The sequence below is a fragment of the Pseudochaenichthys georgianus genome, chromosome 9 (assembly GCF_902827115.2).
Source record: "Pseudochaenichthys georgianus chromosome 9, fPseGeo1.2, whole genome shotgun sequence".
In the NCBI taxonomy this organism is placed as follows: domain Eukaryota; kingdom Metazoa; phylum Chordata; class Actinopteri; order Perciformes; family Channichthyidae; genus Pseudochaenichthys; species Pseudochaenichthys georgianus.
The window spans coordinates 26,242,721-26,262,057 of record NC_047511.1 but is presented as its reverse complement, the minus strand read 5'-3'; the positions used below and the strand labels follow the sequence as shown (position 1 = coordinate 26,262,057).

At 39.2% G+C, this 19,337-nt stretch overlaps 2 protein-coding genes across 5 annotated transcripts; one reads left to right on the top strand and one right to left on the bottom strand.

Moving 5' to 3' along the window:
* The first annotated feature begins 35 nt into the window (after positions 1-35).
* Positions 36-7,896, top strand: elac1 (elaC ribonuclease Z 1). Of its 2 annotated transcripts, XM_034090640.2 has the most exons (6): positions 36-307; positions 814-1,026; positions 1,887-2,090; positions 2,413-2,471; positions 4,360-4,570; positions 4,757-7,896. In XM_034090640.2, the coding sequence occupies exons 2-6, from the start codon at positions 870-872 to the stop codon at positions 5,254-5,256; spliced, it is 1,131 nt and encodes a 376-aa protein (XP_033946531.1). In that variant the 5' UTR covers positions 36-307; positions 814-869; the 3' UTR covers positions 5,257-7,896. The 2 variants fall into 2 exon arrangements, with proteins under 2 accessions (XP_033946531.1, XP_071060472.1); XM_071204371.1 differs by lacking the exon at positions 36-307 and having other exon boundaries at positions 677-1,026.
* Positions 7,189-17,649, bottom strand: mier3b (mesoderm induction early response 1, family member 3 b). 3 transcript variants are annotated; one of them, XM_034090637.2, is made up of 13 exons: positions 17,592-17,649; positions 16,720-16,744; positions 16,337-16,482; positions 15,823-15,945; positions 15,562-15,685; positions 14,549-14,622; positions 14,353-14,425; positions 14,091-14,239; positions 13,802-13,883; positions 12,215-12,309; positions 11,983-12,110; positions 11,719-11,873; positions 7,189-8,502 (listed from the first exon to the last, which is right to left on the bottom strand). In XM_034090637.2, exons 3-13 carry the CDS (start codon positions 16,433-16,435, stop codon positions 8,063-8,065), a joined length of 1,542 nt encoding a protein of 513 aa, XP_033946528.1. In that variant the 5' UTR covers positions 16,436-16,482; positions 16,720-16,744; positions 17,592-17,649; the 3' UTR covers positions 7,189-8,062. The 3 variants fall into 3 exon arrangements, with proteins under 3 accessions (XP_033946528.1, XP_033946527.1, XP_033946530.1); XM_034090636.2 differs by having other exon boundaries at positions 17,575-17,640; XM_034090639.2 differs by lacking the exon at positions 17,592-17,649 and adding an exon at positions 16,925-17,104.
* Positions 17,650-19,337: the final 1,688 nt, after the last annotated feature.

Below are 19,337 nucleotides of genomic sequence, written 5' to 3'. Positions count from 1 at the left end.
AGAGAGGTCGTTCTGAGATGTGGGATCACTTCAATCTGATTGGTCAACTACAGTATGATAGCTATGGTTATCTCAAATCTATATTAAGTAGCATTCAAGTAAAATTATGTATTGTAGTGCCGAGAGATAGGGAGTCAGAGGCGGTGCAAGGAAGGTGCAAAAGGGTACTTTATTAGAGAGTAGAAAAGGACATGTTGTCCGGTTGCAGTCCGGGAAGAAGAGAGAGAAGCCAGGAGGGCACACAATAGGCGCTATAGGCGCATTATTCACACCGCAGTACTCCAGCCACCAGCGAAGGAGTTGACAGGTGAGTCACGAGCTACGCCACACCCCTGTATTTATACTTCCGGCGGGGGGGGGGGGGGGGGGGGGGGGGGTGTTACTTTATTATGAGAGTGCTCTCATACTTGTTTGATTCTGAAATTGTATATATGTATATAAATATATATGTGTGTGTGTGTCCGCATCTGTAGCCTGTTATTGTCTCATTATACCGCACTGTGAATGAGTTCAAAGTAAATATATAAGTCATCATGAACACATCTGTCCATCAGACAGAGGGCTGCTGTGCCTCCTGTCATCATTAATGGACGTCTCTTTAATGTGACCGCTCAGAGGAGAGGAGTTCTCATTTCTCTAACCGCCTGCTGCTTCCCCTCCTCTTTCCTCGGCTCCCCTCCACTCGCATCTCCTGTGGGTGGGACTAAGGCATGAGGATAGGAGTCGAGGAGGGGAATCTCAGAAATGAGACACGGCCCAACAACGCCGCACCGTCTCGTGTGTACGTCATCACTGTGTGACTGTTGTTTACAGTGTCATGGCATGCAGTTGTAGGCGGTTTCCCCCTGTTGTCCGGTCACTGCTGGAGGATGACCATGGACATGACGTTCCTCGGGACGGGCTCGGCCTACCCCTCCCCTCACCGCGGGGCCTCGGCTCTGGTGCTGCGGTCAGAGGGGGACTGCTGGCTGTTTGACTGCGGGGAGGGGACGCAGACCCAGCTGATGAAGAGCCAGCTCCGAGCCAGTGAGTCCCTGGATCCCCCATTCCTGCTGCAAAACAATATGCTGTGTTTTTTAATGTAACACTTACCTACCACCCGCAAGTTGTAGCTTCTCTGAAAGTTCATACTTCCTTCCTAAATGTGGAGTACAATTGAATTAAGTCAACATATTTTAAAATTATTCTCGTCTGTAGCCTACTTGAAACTTATTCAAGCACATGAAAAAGGTCAAAAAAACTAAACTCATATGGTCATGGAAACTTGATACTTTTCCATTTCAAAAAAGCTAAGACTTAACTTCACAACAGTTCAGAAAACATATCGGATACAATGAAGGATATCCATATTAAAAATAAAATATCAATCAACAACATAGGCAGCAGTAATACTTGTACACTTTCATCACTACTATTTTTACAAACATTTAGTCATTATATCCACTGACTTTTTTCACTACAAAGTTTCTAAGGATTAGGGAGATGGACAAACTATACATATTATTTATATTTTCAAAGAACCTTTTAAATCCTTAGATTGTTCATAGTAAGATGTGCAATTCTGTCTTGACTTTCTTTTATGACAAAGGCTTTTTTTATTCCAAACTCTTCACGCTTCACAATGAATTTGCTTTTGCAATCCAGACTGAGTTTAACTTAAGCAAATGTATCCTCTGATCAACATAACAAATTATTCTGTCATCTAGAATATTTTGTTTAACAATGAATCACTGATGAGAGGATTACAAGACATTTTAGCCTTCTTTTTTTGTTGCATTTGAATCCAATGGTACTACTTCCAATCTAACCTTTTTAGACAAACTGTCCGCTGCTCTCTCCACTTAAGGTACCTGTTATAAGTCATGTTGTCACGTGTTTCTACCCAGGTCGGATCACCAAGGTTTTCATCTCCCACCTGCACGGGGACCACCTGTTCGGTCTGCCTGGTCTCCTTTGCACTGTGAGCCTCAACACCAACCCCGAGCAGCAAAACCTGAACTGTGTGGACATCTACGGGCCCCGGGGCCTCCGGCACTTTTTAAGGGTGACACTGGGACTCACAGGATCACAGCTGCTTTTCCCTTATGCAGGTATGTCCAAAAACAACAACCTGACCTCTAATGTGGCCGCCCTACTGCAGTCTAAAAACACTTTCTATGCATTTGTCCAGATTGTAACCGCTACCATAGTAATTAAAGTGGTTGTCACCAGATTGTGAGTTATAAGTGGCAAGCCACATCTATGCTTTGGCTTTCATGTTAACGTGTATTTGTCTTTCTAGGAATACTGTAACACTTTTTCAGCCTTCGTTCCTTATTTGTTGTACTTAAGAAAGAACTTTTTTTTTTAAATATGTATATTTGTTCCTATATAAAGGTGTTTCTCCTATATAAATCATTTATTTTTCTGTAGTACATGAGCTGGAGCCCACAGCTGAGCAGAGTCCAGAGGAGGGACAGCTCAGCCTGGAGGTATGTGGCTGATTTTGGTTTTATTCTGACTGTTAATAAATCATACCTTTTTTAATAGTTCTATAGTGCAAAACTGAATAAAACTCACATTTAATATAGACTATATTTATACTTAACACAAAAAGTAAGGACATTTGTGTTTGGTAGATTATTTCTTTGTTGTATCAATGCTTTTTGGAAGTAAATCTTATACAGCTGGAAAGTCTGTTTTCTTATCTTTCAAATGGTGCCACATTTGTGAGGAACATGCATTTGTGGGAGGAATAGCCGAGCTGAGTATGTGGGGCGCGCCGGTGAAAAATGTGACAAATCTCCTCTGCCAATGCCAAACAGCTCTTTTCGGTTGACTCTTGTTTAGTAGATTGGATGATTTAAAGTCTGATGAAACAAGACATATTGGAAACAATTTATTTATTAACAATGTATTCATTTAACAAGCAGCCTCAGTAACATGTGGAAGAACCATACAGTACACAGCCACAACAGCCTCTCCTTATGCTGGTCACACACTGCTGTGGCATCCCATTCTTCAACCAGCATTTGTCCCAAGTCAGCCAACGTGGTTGTGTTGGTCACTCTGACAGCAGCCCAAGCTGATCCCACAAGTGTTCAATGGGGTTGAGGTCAGGCCATCCCATCCTCTCCACTCCTACTCTATCGGTGCAGCAATCAGCAAAGTGTTCTCCACGTCTTCTCCATACTGACCCTACAGTCCAAGTGCCATAGGCAGAATCTGGGCTCATCGCTGAACACAATGTTCCTCCACATGTTGAGGTTCCAGTGCTCTGAACATAATGTTCCTCCACATGTTGAGGTTCCAGTGCTCTGAACACAATGTTCCCCCACATGTTGAGGTTCCAGTGCTCTGAACATAATGTTCCCCCACATGTTGAGGTTCCAGTGCTCTGAACATAATGTTCCTCCACATGTTGAGGTTCCAGTGCTCTGAACATAATGTTCCCCCACATGTTGAGGTTCCAGTGCTCTGAACACAATGTTCCTCCACATGTTGAGGTTCCAGTGCTCTGAACATAATGTTCCCCCACATGTTGAGGTTCCAGTGCTCTGAACATAATGTTCCTCCACATGTTGAGGTTCCAGTGCTCTGAACATAATGTTCCCCCACATGTTGAGGTTCCAGTGCTCTGAACACAATGTTCCCCCACATGTTGAGGTTCCAGTGCTCTGAACATAATGTTCCTCCACATGTTGAGGTTCCAGTGCTCTGAACATAATGTTCCCCCACATGTTGAGGTTCCAGTGCTCTGAACACAATGTTCCTCCACATGTTGAGGTTCCAGTGCTCTGAATATAATGTTCCTCCACATGTTGAGCTATTTGGCTTTGGCCGAGGAGATTTGTCACATTTTTCATGGGCGCAACCCACCTACTAAGCTCTGCTGTTCATCCCACAAATGCTTGTTCCTCACAAATGTGGCACCATTTGAAAGGTAAGAAAACAGGCTTTCCAACGGTATAAGATGTATTGCCAAGAAACCTTGTTACAGTAAATAAATAATCTACCACACACAAATCTCCTTACTTTTTGTGTTAAGTTTATAATGTCTATATTAGTTATTAGTAATAATAAAATAATAATATAGTATATTATATAATATTTCCTTATTTTTTATTAATGATATAAAAGAGGCCTGTCTTTAGTGCCCCCTTATTAAGTTGTATAGTAAGTCCATATGTATACTTTATGTACATTAGTTTGCATTGTTAATATGTATAATTTAAAACCTTTGTCCCAATGTGAACTAATGAAATTAGCCTTATTTTTTACCTTAGTTTCCATTTATTTATTTATTCAAACATATAAGAGAACATTACCTCACCAATACAAATCATGTCTTATCTTTGAAGTTTTGTGTTGTGTCTTTAGATGACAGCGGAGAGCGGTCCTCTGCACCCACAGGAGCAGCCGGGCAGGACCATCTCGCTGGATGTCTCCACTGACTCGTACTTCCTCTTTGAAGACAAGAAGTTTGTGGTCAAGGCCTTCAGGTTGTTCCACCGCATCCCCTCCTTTGGTTTTTGCATTCAGGAGCATGGTCGACCGGGAAGACTGAAGACGGAACTCCTAAAGGAACTAGGTTAGTGAGCTCCGTGTCTTTATCCGTGCTTGGAAACCATTTTGTTTACACCTTTGTATGATAATCCACAGCTACCTTTCCAAATATGAGTGTTTTCATACTGACTTCTTTCCCTTGCATTTCTGTGACTTTTTGCATTATGGATTATTGTGACTGTGTGGATTGTTCATTTTTTGTGTGCCGCAGGAGTGAAGCCAGGGCCTCATTATGGGCGTCTGAAAGCTGGTGAGGCTGTAACCATGGAGAACGGGCGTGTCATTCTGCCTCAAGAGGTGCTGGAAAGAGACATTCCTGGGAGGAAAGTTTGCATTTTCGGAGACTGCAGCTCTGTGCTTGGTGACGGAGCACTGATGTTGTGTAAGGGAGCAGACATTCTGGTCCACGAGGCCACGCTCGGGGACGAGCACCGAGAGAAGGCCGTGGACCACGGACACAGTACTCCTGGGATGGCAGCAGCAGTGGCTCGGGCGTGCTGTGTGCAGAGGCTGGTGCTGTACCACTTCAGCCAGAGGTACAAACCCTGCTCTCTGCAGAAGGAAGGGGACGAGGACGAAGTCTCAGAGCTCAAGAGACAGGCGGAAGACGCTCTACAGGACACTGGTGTGGAAGTGACCCTGGCTGAGGACTTTCTTACTATTCCCATTCCTGTCAGAAGACCATCAGAACACCATTTGTTTCTCAATTAGTAGTTACTAATTGAGAAACAAATTAACGTACATTTTTATATTGATTATCCCCGCCCAAGGCACCAACTAGCTCCTACAGAATATGCAGTTTGGTCCTGAGACTGGAGACGATCACTTTTTGGGTGATTTTGAATCTTCTTTCAACCAATTCACACGGCTTACATCCAATGTACTGTTGCTCAGAAAACTATATCATACTGTCAATATCAGTTTGGAATGTTTACAATGAACTCTTTACAGAAACAACAATCCTTCCTTATTGGTGAAACCTTCTTGGAATATTAAAGAACAAGCAATCATCTTTTAACTTTTTCCAGAGCTTTATTTCTGGATCTGTACACAAGGTATTAAAGTACAACAGAAAATACAAAATAATGTTTAACAAAAGAAAGAAAAAAACTCAATGTTTATGTACAATTCTTATAAACAATAAAGATAGCTTCTCGAACATTTCTCTTAATGAATTTTTGATTGTCTATATTTCTGGATATACATTTTTATGTTTTGTAGGTTTTTATTCATAAAGGTGTTTTTGTTTTTATCTAAGGACTCAGTTTTCTGTTTGAAAACCACAACTGCTATACGTTTTTTCCTTTTTAAATCTTCAAAACACAATACAAAATATAAAATAAATGTGTTAAGTGCTTTCTTGCACACACAAGTCTCAAGCCAGAGATATCAATAAAATATCACATTTGAGAGTTCACAGGGTGTTGAAAAACCTACTTCTACTACGTAATGGCCTTTACATTCTGACAGTTTTTCTGAGTCTTTGTACAAACCACAGGTGAAATAAATATCACTGCACTACTAAAGCTAGAAGAGCTTGGAGGACCTACTGCATTATGCACATTGCATTAAAAGAGAAACTAGCTCTCCACATACTTTGAGCAGCGACCATTCCTTTACCAAAAAGACAAACATAGACGACATGTTGAAAAAAAGGAGGAAAATTCGATGTAAAGAGAGATGACCGTCTTTTACACATGGCTGAATGTTTTGAAGGCAAAATTGAAACATTGAATAATATCAATACGTGTCCAGGTAAAGCCGTTTCAGTGGTACACTTGAGAACAGACACAGCTGGCATGCGTGGGTTCAGCTGAGTCCTGGGGTCATGACTCTCCAAGGAGAAACTAATTCATACACCAAGTCAACTGGTAAAATGCAAAACCCATAATATCTGTACATATCTACAAATTATTGCCTTTTGACAAGGAATCAAATTAAAACCTTTGTATCAACATAGATTCATAGAGGTCAGTTCATAGACTTTTAAAGGCTATTTGCTAATTATTTACATGAAACACAGATGTGAATATCTCCTCTGATGCTGGGTTAAAAAATTAATCAAACGTAATGGTTTAGAAGCATGAATTCTGTCTGTACACACATTATGGTGGATAACAAGATCTATGGACATGAAAAACATGATGTACCCCTGAAATAAACTAATTAGTCATAGCACAATGCATAGATAAATTAAGTAAACACTACTACTGCATCCAATCAACCGACAATGACCTGCTAAACATTTTACAATTCACAATTATGGACTTCAGTCAAGAGACAACAGCTCCATTTCTGCTACTAAACTCCAAGAAACTGTCGGCTAGATTATACAAGGCATTCTCTAGGCCGTACAGGTTAGGCAGAGGTTAAATACAAAACTGAGTGGCTTTAAATTAAATAAAAAGATAATACTGCTAGCAGGTTTACCCAAGCTTGCTCAGTGGTCTGAAATGGCATTACTTGATTCAGGAGCTGATCCAACATGTTTTTCTACAACTAAAACATGTCCAGTTGCCTAGGAATAGCTAGCATGAGTGAAAGGATTAAACAAATCTCACACAAAAGTTAAAGTATATGGTAATAAATACACACATTACAGTGCCTGATGATATCCACCTTTAAATGATATTAACTAATATATTTGCATTGGTTTAATTGATTGAATGTTACACTCCTACGAAGAAGCAGGATTACAAAAATAACTTGATATCCAACTGCAGAACAAGGTGCCAATATGTTACTCTGCACAGGAATTCTCCATCAGCTGTTGGAATTGGAAATGAATAAGGGTCTAAGGATTAGTTTTCACTAAATGGAAATATACATATTGTTTAAAACTTTTGCAAACATGCACATGTTCCAGTTTGGCCACTTTAAACAGTTTCAAAGTAAACAAGCAGACCAACTGCAGACAGGCTTCCACAGGAGAAAAGAAAAGCAAAGAAACATTCTGATGCCACCACCGTCCTGCTCTCAAGCCAATCTCCATGCTAGTGTTGCTCTTCATACAATATCTAGCCAGGTTTATATGGGGGCAAATACAACCATTTGCACCAGCCTGGTTACCTAAATGTACCTGTAAACCAAACACACAAAAAAAAAGTACCACTTCAAACAGCAAAGACAAGCAACTAAATACTGAGCCGTTTTTGGCAGCTGTAAAGAATGGCAGGATAACATACTGTAGCTCTGAAGACGTGAGGAAGGAAGAATCACAGCTCTCCTACTGCAGCCTCTGGGCCCCACTGTACATGGACGTTGCATCTCAAGACCACAAAACCAGAATAAAATAAATGGCTATATAAACTCTTGAGAGAAATCAAGATTTTAGTTCTATATGATAGACATCACTGATGTCATATTACACAAAAAATGAAAACAAAAAAGTATATTCATATACATATATATAGATATATATATATAATAAAATTTAAACAAATCAGATCCCCCAGTGAGGTCAGTCTTATGTACAAGCGGATAAGGGGTTTCAAAAGGCAAGAACAAGGGATGAGGATCACTCTGACTGAAGTGCTGCGCTGTGCTGTGTGTGGTGCCGTGCGTGTGCTCCCAGAAAGCCGTTGGGCTCGCCGCTCCCAGCCAAGCTCCCAAAGTCTGTGACGGACACTGCCATTTTCGCGCCGGTGATTCGATGGTGGTGTGTTGTTGTCCGCCGCGTCTCGAAGTCCACACCAAGGTTACCCACAGACACGTCATTGATAAAGGAGTCAGGCAGGGCCATCTTGAGTCTCTTGGAGGGCCGCTCGCAGTCCGAGTGGTAGAAGCCAGCGTCCAACATGTTGAGGCAGTCTGGGTCTGCACCGTTGGAAGGGAACCCGATGGATTCGTCGTGGTTGAGGGACCCACGATGGAGACTCTCCAGTGGAGGGAAGCTGTAGGAGTCCATGCAGCCCACCTCCGCTGGGTTACACACTGTGGCTACAGTGTTGCTCAACGCTGCAAAAAGACAGGACACTCAGTTACCATCAAGAACTGGAAGCAGTAAGCGACTCCAGTCATACAACTTTGTTTTAAAAGTATAGTATGAAGAATGTCATAGCATCATTTTCCTGCTTTATATATAGTGTCTAAAGCCCTTCAATTGTGTTTTATTGTCAGGGTTTATAGAATTTGTATCATCTTCTCGGTCTACTGTAGATTTTCTACTTTTAATGGTAAAAACAAAATCAAATAGTAGGCTTACTAGCTTCTACACGCTAAAGCAACTGTAGTCAGGGAGGCAAACTCATCAGGTATGAAAAAGGTGACACGGTCCGAGCCCCCCGACCCCACGGAATATCGGCTTTAAAATGAGGAATAACAGGATTTTAGCAGTCAGATCAACTAAAGCAGCAGGTAATAATAACAGAAACGCCAAAGAGTCACATCTAATAGAAATATATAAAAGCATTTATTTTAATTGTGTAGCAGTCAGTTTATAATTCTGGCAGCACTGTTGAGCATTTTGAAAATGTATTTTCATGCCTCTGTGCAAGGCTTAATCTTTCTATCTTTATAGCCACTGGTGTAAAGTAACTAAGTTCATAAACTCAACAAGTACTATACGTGAGTACAATTTTGAGATACTTGTACTTTATTTAAGTATTTCAATGTTTTGCAACTTTGTACTTCTACTCCTTTACAGTTCAGAGGTACATGCAGGGTTCCCACGCTTGCCTTGCAATTTTTTTCCATGCTACCTCCTGATTTTCCAGGTACCGTATTAAGTGATGATCTATAGGCCCCTGAAGCTTGTGAAGTGTGACCTGACCATCTTTATGACCCAGCGAATCTCTGCTTCAAATACAGCTTGGCTTGAAAAAAATGTTTTCCCCTGAGCTCCAGAGCCTTTTTCCGTAGGCTGTTCACTGCTGGCACTGGGCACCTGACTGTCACTTTCGATATCCTGGCTTGTTGGGCCGCTTCTTCCCTCTCCTGTTTTTGTAGTCAAGAAATCTGTCATTCTTCTTTCATTATTTAGCTGTCCAGCTAACTTGGTGTGGGTTTGTCCTTTTGAATGGCTCTTGAGGGAAGCGACCCCCATATTGCTGATGTCAAATGACTTGCGGCAAACTTGCAATAAGCCTTGTGGACATCTCCTCCTGGTACCTCTCCAATCCAGTCCTTGTATTGAGAGTCATCTTTCCAATGTGACTTGAATCTGCCGCGTGTCATTGTCACTCACTCCCGTAATGCATCACACATTTGAGATTATGAGTCTTACTAATGAACCTACAAGGGGAAACATAAGGCTGGTTCCCCTGTGGTTCCTCAGTGCAGCAACCCCACTAGTAAGCTTAGCTTAACAGTATAGATGTATAGAATCAGTCTTGGCATGATCAATGATTTTTCAAAAATGTCTCACCCCAAATGTTCCTATTTTCTAGTATAATGTTTTTTAAGAAAAAAATGAAAAATCACAAAATAGCTAAAAGTAGATATAAGAATGAATGTTACAAAATGTATTAAGACTAGACTATTTATGTCAACTAGTATAGAAGTAATGTCACAGCCTAATGTGAAAATGTATTGGTAGTTAGCTAGCAATGCAAGCTAGCCAACACTAGCTAATTAGTTAGCAAACTGAATGTTGGCTAGCAAGATTGCACTCCATGTGCTTGCTTACCATCATTAACAAATCCAAATTCAAAACAAACTCAAACTCAAGTTGCTAGCTAGTTAGCAAGATTGCACTGCTTACTAACTAACGTTGATAAACCCAAGTTTACCACAGTTAAACACAGCTACTTACATTTGAGGATAAACTTGCATAAGAAGTTTCACTGTAGATGTCAAGGCTCCCGTGTTGGCTGGGAAATGCATGTATTTGACCCTTCTATTGAGATCGCGAGTAACGTTATTATTCCTGAAGTCCACCAATCCGAAACTATACTTTTAAAGTCCATATCACCAAGTTGCCTGCATCAAATTCCAACATCCAATATACCATATAGGATGCCAAGAGCACGCTCTACAACATGGGATCATCCATTTCTATCTACAGTAAATGCTGTTCACATGTAAAGTGTTTTTATAAACTCATCTTAATTCTGTGCTCAATAGTTTCATTTTATTACTATTTTACACCTCATCCAATAACAATTTCCAGGACAACTGTTTCTATTTCCATGTAAGTGTTCACTTTTGCTCAGTTTCCATGACTTCTCCATACCTGGAAAATGAAAAAATTAATTCCATGTTTTCCAGGTACCGTGGGAACCCTGACATGGTGTACTTCTACTCCACTACATGTATTTAATACCTTTAGTTACTTTACAGATGTGGCTGAATGATGTGAAATCTAACCAAGTGTTAAATCAGACTTTAGTTCCACCTGGAGTAAATCCACAAGCTACCCTGCAGTCTACAAAGTCATTCAAACTAGATCAATCATTATAAAACATATCATATATATTATTCTGAAATTGACCAAACTGCACAATGACTACTTTTACTGTCTTTAACTATATTTTGATGAGAATACTTTTCTACTTTCACTTGAGGAACATTTTGAATGCAGGACTTTTACTGTAACAGAGTATTCCTACACTCTGGTACTTCTACTTTTACTCAAGTACAAGACCTGAGTAGTACTTCTACTTTTACTCAAGTACAAGATCTGAGTACTTTTACTCAAGTACAAGATCTGAGTACTTCTACTTTTACTCAAGTACAAGATCTGAGTACTTCTACTTTTATTCAAGTACAAGATCTGAGTACTTCTACTTTTATTATGTACAAGATCTGAGTACTTCTACTAAAGTACAAGATCTGAGTACTTCTACTTTTACTCTAGTACAAATATCTATACTTATACCACCTCTATTTATAGCCTATGAAAAAAACTATTAGAAAACGAAGGCTAAAGCTAACGTTAGCTAGCTAGCTCAACGATTCCTTAAATGATATTGCGACAGAAAGACTTTTCAGTTCACATCACGCTCTGCTCTGATCAAATGTAAATTATATTTGACGCAACTTTAGTTACATTTCCATGACTTTTCCAAAACTTTGGGAAAAATATTGTTTTCCAGAACTTTTCCAGGGCCTGGAATTTTCATTTTGAATTTCCATGACTTTTCCAGGTTTTCAATGACCGTACGAACCCTGATTACAGTATACCAGGAGAAAAGTCCAAGGGTGTAGTATGCTTCACTAAGTGCCCGGACTGACCTGTGAGGTCGCTGGCGGTGATGGAGTTGAGGAGGCTGAGCTGCTGGTCGGTGGTGCTCTCCATCCTTCCTCCTCCACCGGCTCCTGAACACACCGAGGAGGAACTGTCCACGGCCAGACCCTCCGCCTCGTCCACCAGCCGGTCCATCAGGTCTCTGGAGACAGAGGGTCATGTAAACTGTGCGTTCCTTCAGAGCTCATTGTATCACACATGAGCATAAACATAAAGTAATGAAACACCAATGTACTCATTATGAAACATACGTGACGCCGGGATAGCTGCTGTACTTTTTCTTCCCAAACCGATTCTGCTGCACAAAGAAGTCAAAGCGCTCCGACTTCTTCCACATGTAGTAAAACGCCACACATTCAGCTACGGTTCGTGTTGCGACCTGAGGGGGGGAGAGACAGACATGAGAAACTTTCCCAGCTATATACATGTACCTTTTCGCGCTTGTAGAAGGGAAATCACCTAATAACATGAAATAATGCTCACTTTGTGTTTCTGTATAAGGTGAAAGTTCTTGTCATACATCTGTAGTGCGTGCTCAAAGTTTTTGCATTCCTCTTCTGACCATGGAGGGGATTTTTCTGAAATGAAACCAGACATTTGTTAAACCAATCCTTAGTTATTCAAAACATCCTGACAAGAAAATGTAAAACACATGATAATAATACAAATCATTGCAATGAAAAGTACCTTCCCCTGTACATCGTTCAATTTAATGACAGACAACAGCCTTGTAATCCAAAATACATCTGTGAAACCCATCATTTTCTTTTTAGAGCAACAATGTCGAGGTATTGGATTGTTGTTGGACACATAAGGTGGTACCAGGAACTTTTGCTTCTCCTTAATACTAGAACCGCCAACGGGTACATTTTACCCGCAGCTGTTTTTTTTTTTTATAAATTGTATGTAACTTTTTTTCAATAACATAATTAAAGTTGTCCAGTCCGTCACTTTTCCTGAAAGTGTGTTATGTAGCACCCTCTGTTGTTAACAATTGTCAATATGAAGTCAGATTGAAAAAGTAGCCAAAAAAAATGCCATTTATACCTATATCCGCCAGCGGGTCATATTTACCTCATAGAAAATGCAGCGTAAACATGACGTGTTGCTATAGCAAAGCCTTTTGTCTACTGCAGTGCCTTATAGATAGAGAGATAGATAGAGAGAGATAGATAGATAGATATATTGATAGAGATATATATATAATTATAGATAGTGTAACATCTTGGAGAATACTTGGATGACTGAGCTCACGTTGAGGACGTAATGCATGTGTGCAGGTTACGTGCCAGTTGAATAAAGATGGACACTCGGAATGAGAGAATTAGTCCGCGTCGTCTGTTTATGTAGACAATTATATGTCCATAGAACAGAACATTACAGATGGATCGATAGATAGTTATAGATAGAGAGATTTGTACCTAAACAAAACACAAGTCTAACACCAAGCGTTTAAATCAGCACTCTTAGCGATATTTTATACTTCATGTTATCTGCACAAACTATATCATATGAAAAGCTGAGAGTCCACAGATTCTATTAGTATAAGTTTCATCGTGCGATCAAAACTCACTGTTCTGTATGATAAATAAAAGAACATTGTAATCAATAGCGGGTACATTTTACCCGTTGGCGGTTTTAGGTATACAGCGACCTCTGGCGGTTCTAGTGTTAAGTAAATTAGGGACACATAATAAGTGCTCTCCCATTTGGGTTTACGGTTCTATAAACAGCACAACGGGTACAGACATGCACAACAATATGGATTTGTCAATACTGTGTGTTCCTCTGCATGATGGGTTTTAATTGCCGCATCAAATGTATTGCCAGTGTCGCTCATTGCACGATAGCCAGTCAGTTAATGCTTCCTTTTACTTTAGAACCAGTGCAAATGTGTTGGATATGAAAAAGGAGAGCAAAGAATAGACAAGTCTGCAGGTGCTACTTTACAGATAATGAAAACGTTGAGAAACAAGATTCGCCAATAGTGGCAATTTAACATCAATTCTTCTTTTCACGTGTCAGAAATATTCTTCTTGCATGCATTGGGACATCCTTCCCTGTGCTTACCTTTTGAGGACTTTACACGGCTGCAGTGTCTCTCTAGTGCTTCGCGAGTGTTGTAGTTGACCTTGACAAGCTCAAACAAAGCCTATGTGGAAAAAGCGGAGAGGTCAACACTATATTATATTGCAAACATAAATAAGGTGTACCTTAAAGAACAAATATTTCTGAACAGCAGAATTTTTACAGTAGATTGTGAATGAAAGTCTAACACTGAAGTCACAAACATTCCTACTGCCATGCTCATCATTGCGTTACAACATGAAAGGATTGGTAAATAAAAGACATGACTGACCTGCTCACTATCTCGAACATGCATCCATGGTTTGTCACATCCCATCTTTTCATCTGACGTCCGTGACAAAACGTCTGACAGGAAAGTCCTAACCTTGTTTTCTGCCAATATACCTGGCCTCCACAATAACTCGTCTTCATCCTCATAAACTGCGTATCAAAGTACATTACAGCAAGATTAGTTACCGTGTTCATATCATGTCGTCTTTTTGTATGTAAAGAAACATTGTGCACATGGTTGAAAACAGAAGAGCAGCAGTCACCTTTCTCTCCATCTTTGTAGTGACAGAGGCCAGAAGGAACCTCTGCTTGGTACTGCGGTCCCACCATTATTTCCTATGATAAAAATACAACAAAAAGACAATACAGAGCATGTTTAGCAAACCATTGTTTATTCAACTTAAGCATTAATGAATCTTTCAGTATTCCTCTCTTAATGTGTTAGAAAGTTGTATTTACCTTTCTGGAGTCCTCTGGACTTGGGCCATCTTCATCACACTCTGACTCTTTATCACCATCAAAGATTGCATTGGCTGTTGGAATAATAAACAACATATTAATACCGTGACATTTCTGAATTTAAATGGCACCACATGTGTGCTAAGGATTTACCAACCAAACGTTGAGTCCATTTTGGTACTATAATAGTAATAATAATAATTTAAAGAAAATGTAATCTAACTTAACCAACTTCATCTTAATTGCTTGGTAAGCTTAAAGTATATATTATATGTAAATATATATACACATACTATTATACCATTTACAAATATGTCCCAGTGCTGAAACAATTAGTCTATTAGGCAACTAGACGGAAAATTAATTGCATCTCTATACAAAAATATTTATCGCACTCAAGCAGCTTAACCAAAAAAGGCTAAACCGCTGGGGTCTCAGCATTTTCATTGTGAATATTTCAAGGCATCAATTGTACATTTAACATATATATGGATTATTTGCCCAAACGTGAGAGATGGCTCTTTACCCCTTTATTTAAAGAAAAGAATGGTATTTCAAATTAAAAATGTATTTAAATATTTGATTGTATTTGACTACATAACTGTAATTAACAATAAGTCAACTAACATCACATTTAAGCAGCAACTATTTTAATAATTGATTAATGTTTGTCATTTTTCAAATAAAATACCACTGTAATTAGTTCAGCTTCTGAATTGTGAAGATTTGGTGCCTTCCTTTGTCTCATGTTAAAGTTAACAGAGAATCTCTAAGTATGTGGGCTTCAGGAAACTGTGGAGTGAAACTCTATTCTGACATTTAAATGACAAAAGGATAAGGGGAGTAATGAACTAAATGGTCTGAATTAATAAATGATTTATTTTTCATTAAATAGATAGTAGTTGTTTGAATGTATTTTTTAGTTATTGCATGGCATTGAATTGCATTGGATGAAAAATTGTAATCCTGAAAAGATACAGACAAGAAATAATTGTTCAGCACATGCCACTTACATCTGAGTGTTCTTGGGAAGAAATCGGTCGCCTCATGGGAGGTGACCGAGGGGGTCAAATCGTCAGCTGAGGACTGGGTCTCCTCCTCATAGTCCCCGGACAGCAGGTCTTTAGCTATTTCCTCCTAGAAAAAAATAATCATATCCATTGTATACTGGGGCAGACTAAACTACAGGATATTAAAAAAAGAAATTGAAGATAAATACATATTACATCTAATAATTTTTCAAAAACAATGAATTAACTACAGCAAGTATGCACCTTATCTAGAGTCATGTCAGGCAGCTCATCAGTGAGGTCTCCAGACGAGCTGTCTATACTGGAGCCCGCAGAGGCCTCATAGCGATAGATAGCCAACAGTTCCTCCAAAGGCATGTTCCCCTCCTGGTGGAAACAAGAAAGGACAAGTTAGTACTTAATACTTTATTGTATTTATAACTATAAATTAAGCAAAGCATTATTGTATGTTCCCTATGTGATCAAAACTAAAACATTCCAAATTGAAAAAGCTTCTGGTTTCCACTATATACTAGATCTATATTTTTGTTTGCTAAATCTGAAGCTACTTATTATACAGCTTTTTCTTATCATTAAGGTCCCACAACCAAATGTCATTTTGTTACAATGCCTTCCCTTTTTTTCAGTAACAACAGTGTCATTATTCATGCATACATTTTTATATTGGCACACACATTTGACTATTTAAAAATCACAGAATCTGTTATATTTACATAGTTAAATCCTGTGTTAATACATTGGTGAATTATTAGTTTACCTTTTCAAGATCTGCAATCTCTGAGCTGAAATTCCTCCCTCCCTCCTGAGACTCTTCCTCCTCCAGAGTCCTCTCGTCATCATACTCATGAACTAACATTTCTGCTGTTGGATCAAAGTCATGGTCCTCTGACGATAAAGAGCCAACTGAGTGAGAGGGAAAGAAAAATCATGAATGCTTCCCACTTATACTCTGGTTTTATACTAAAGATGCATACTTAAAAATATACATTCACATAGTTACTGTATTACAGTTAGCAAAGCATCATATCAATGTGAAAGCCATTTTCTTATTTTGTCAATGGGATGCAAAGTGGTGTCCTTAGAATGTAGATACATTAACTTAAGTACATGTGTATACTGTTATGGCAGAGGTGTTCTTACCTGGACTTGAACTCCCTAGGGAAGCCTGCAAATTAATAAAACCAGAATAAAAAATGAGTTGAGACACGAATCAACTATTATGCCACATATTACACTGAGATATTCCATTAGCCAGATTATGAAGATTTCATTTTATAGACTGTATTAGGAAAACCGAAGAGAGTTAATAATAGGTCAGAAGAGCGGCATTTACCGCTAGCGTTACCTGAAATAGGTGGCTAATAAAATGTTAGCCGTGGTTGAACGCTGGGCAATTGTGAGCAAAATATGCCTTTTTACTCTGAAATTGAAACAATTCGTTTCGTACGAGACAGCCGAGTTCAAAATAGAGAAACCTATTTAGAAGGACATGATGATTTACGCAGTGTCGGCTCCTGAAACAGTTAGCTAGCCAGCAAGCTAACCCCAAAGCTGACTGGTAACGTTATGCATCGAAACATGTAAACACTCATTTCGTTTGCTCGGTCCGGCAATCGATATAGTTGGTAGGTCTTTACTATACATGTGCCGCTTATTTTGCCCAAATAGAAAAACTGTATTTCCATTCATAACAAACACGAAATAATCGTTTATTTCCTTTAACCAACAAGCTAACGTACATTTTACGTATCAATTTACACAACCGCTACACCAAAGCAGCTGAGCGAGGCGCAGCGGCCTTGTAGTGAAGGATCAGTCGAGACATTCAAGCATATTTAAGAGGAATTCAAATGACCATTATGACACGAAACACGCTATAAAGAAGGAAAAAACTATTGTTTCTTCAATCGATAACATAGAAATTAAAAATACAGTACACAACATTTAAAAATATCGACTTAAGATCGATTGCTTCTCCCCTGTTTTCCCTCTTACCTCCGCCATATTGGTACCTTTAGCTGATGGGCTCGTTCTAGCGCAGTACCCGGATGAGAGCTCTGAACCAATCATAGATCCAGGTGTCCGTTGTAGTCGTGACGCCATTCAAAGCAACTGCTGGTCAGACATGTATAAACGGTAACGTAAATCTAATGAATGGAAATATAAGAAACATAAATATAGAAATAAAATCGCAAATACCTTGACAACTTAAATCAATATCATGTCGTTGAGCCTGTAAAAACCTCACACAATGTCATTTACCAGAACATTCCGAAATTCCTAGAATGTTCTCTGAACATCCCAGCTGATTTCCTGCTGCCTTACAGCTGTTTTACACATCTGTTAAATACAACTCGATTTTATCCCCATTAACACTTAGATGTTGGAATATTTACATATGGCCACAATGCCTTGAATTGTATTTACTGAAGCATTCAGTTGTAGCATAGATCCAGAGGACAATTTAGCTATCTGTTTAATCATTTTGATTATCAGCTGTCGTTTTCCATAGCTAAGCTATTAGGCTACTATAAAAATAAAAGGTGACGAATGCATTCCTCTAGCCTACATTACCATACATGTTAGTGTCTTTTAAGAAAAGTAGGTAAGAGAAAGTTACAAATCATATTGCATAAGTGGTCAAAATGTCAACAAGCACTAAGCCAAATATGTTTTATTCATTGGCATTTCTCATTAAATTAAATTTACGATTACATTTCATTAGAAACATTAATAGTCTGCTTGTCATTTGAATATTCATACAAATCAAATAAAGAATTGAGATGTCTTAAAAATGTGCCCATGAAACTGCACAGTCCACCAGTCTTGTTCCACAGCATAAAGAGCACAAAAATAGCAGTTTTTCTATTCTAATAACCACCAATATTAGTGACTACTCATAACTCCTTATGATTATTATTAGACTCTCCCTTTTAGGCAAGGGTTAGATCATGTATGATTTTCAACAAATATACTTTACCAATTATCTCTTATTACAGTCAGTCAGTGAGTGAGTGAGTGAGTGAGTGAGTGAGTGAGTGAGTGAGTGAGTGAGTGAGTGTGTGTGTGAATGTGTACAGACCAGCAGAGGGCAAAAGTACTCTTTAAAAGTATGACTACTACACTATTTACACCACTGATCCACTCCCTCTTTACTTTATCCACCCTCCCTCCTGGTTTTGATGACTGTGTAACCTCCTCATGTTTCATCACAGTCACATGTGAAATCAGGTTGAAGTTTTAGGTAGACACAAGTTAAGGTAGACTTTACTATACCCTTTTTTGTCCAGCTATGTTCCCCAATAATCCGTGGTTTGGTTCTGTATGGGGCTTGAAAACGTTTCACAGTTATAGGCTACTGTGCACGACAGAATCTAAAGACACTTAAGGGTTACTTTAGCTCAAAGGCCACACCAGCTGCTGTCAGGGAATCTGCAGATGTTTGTGCAAAGGACACAGATACACCTCCTCCTAGATCATCCTGATGAAGAGGTGGATGTACTTCCTGCAGCATAACAGAAACCTTTGTGTTTTTACTGTCTTTACAATTGTTTCAAACTTTTGCTGTCAATTCATTGTAATGTGTAGGAGACAGACGAACATGTCTCTTTTATAAGGAGCTTCTGGATTGTCACATATGGTGAGCTGCAATTATGTTGTTAAGTTCCTTTGTGTTTGTTTATTTAATTTTCACTCATATTAACACAGTTCAATTCCTATCCAAAAATGACCTGACCAATGCAAACATTAACGTAGAC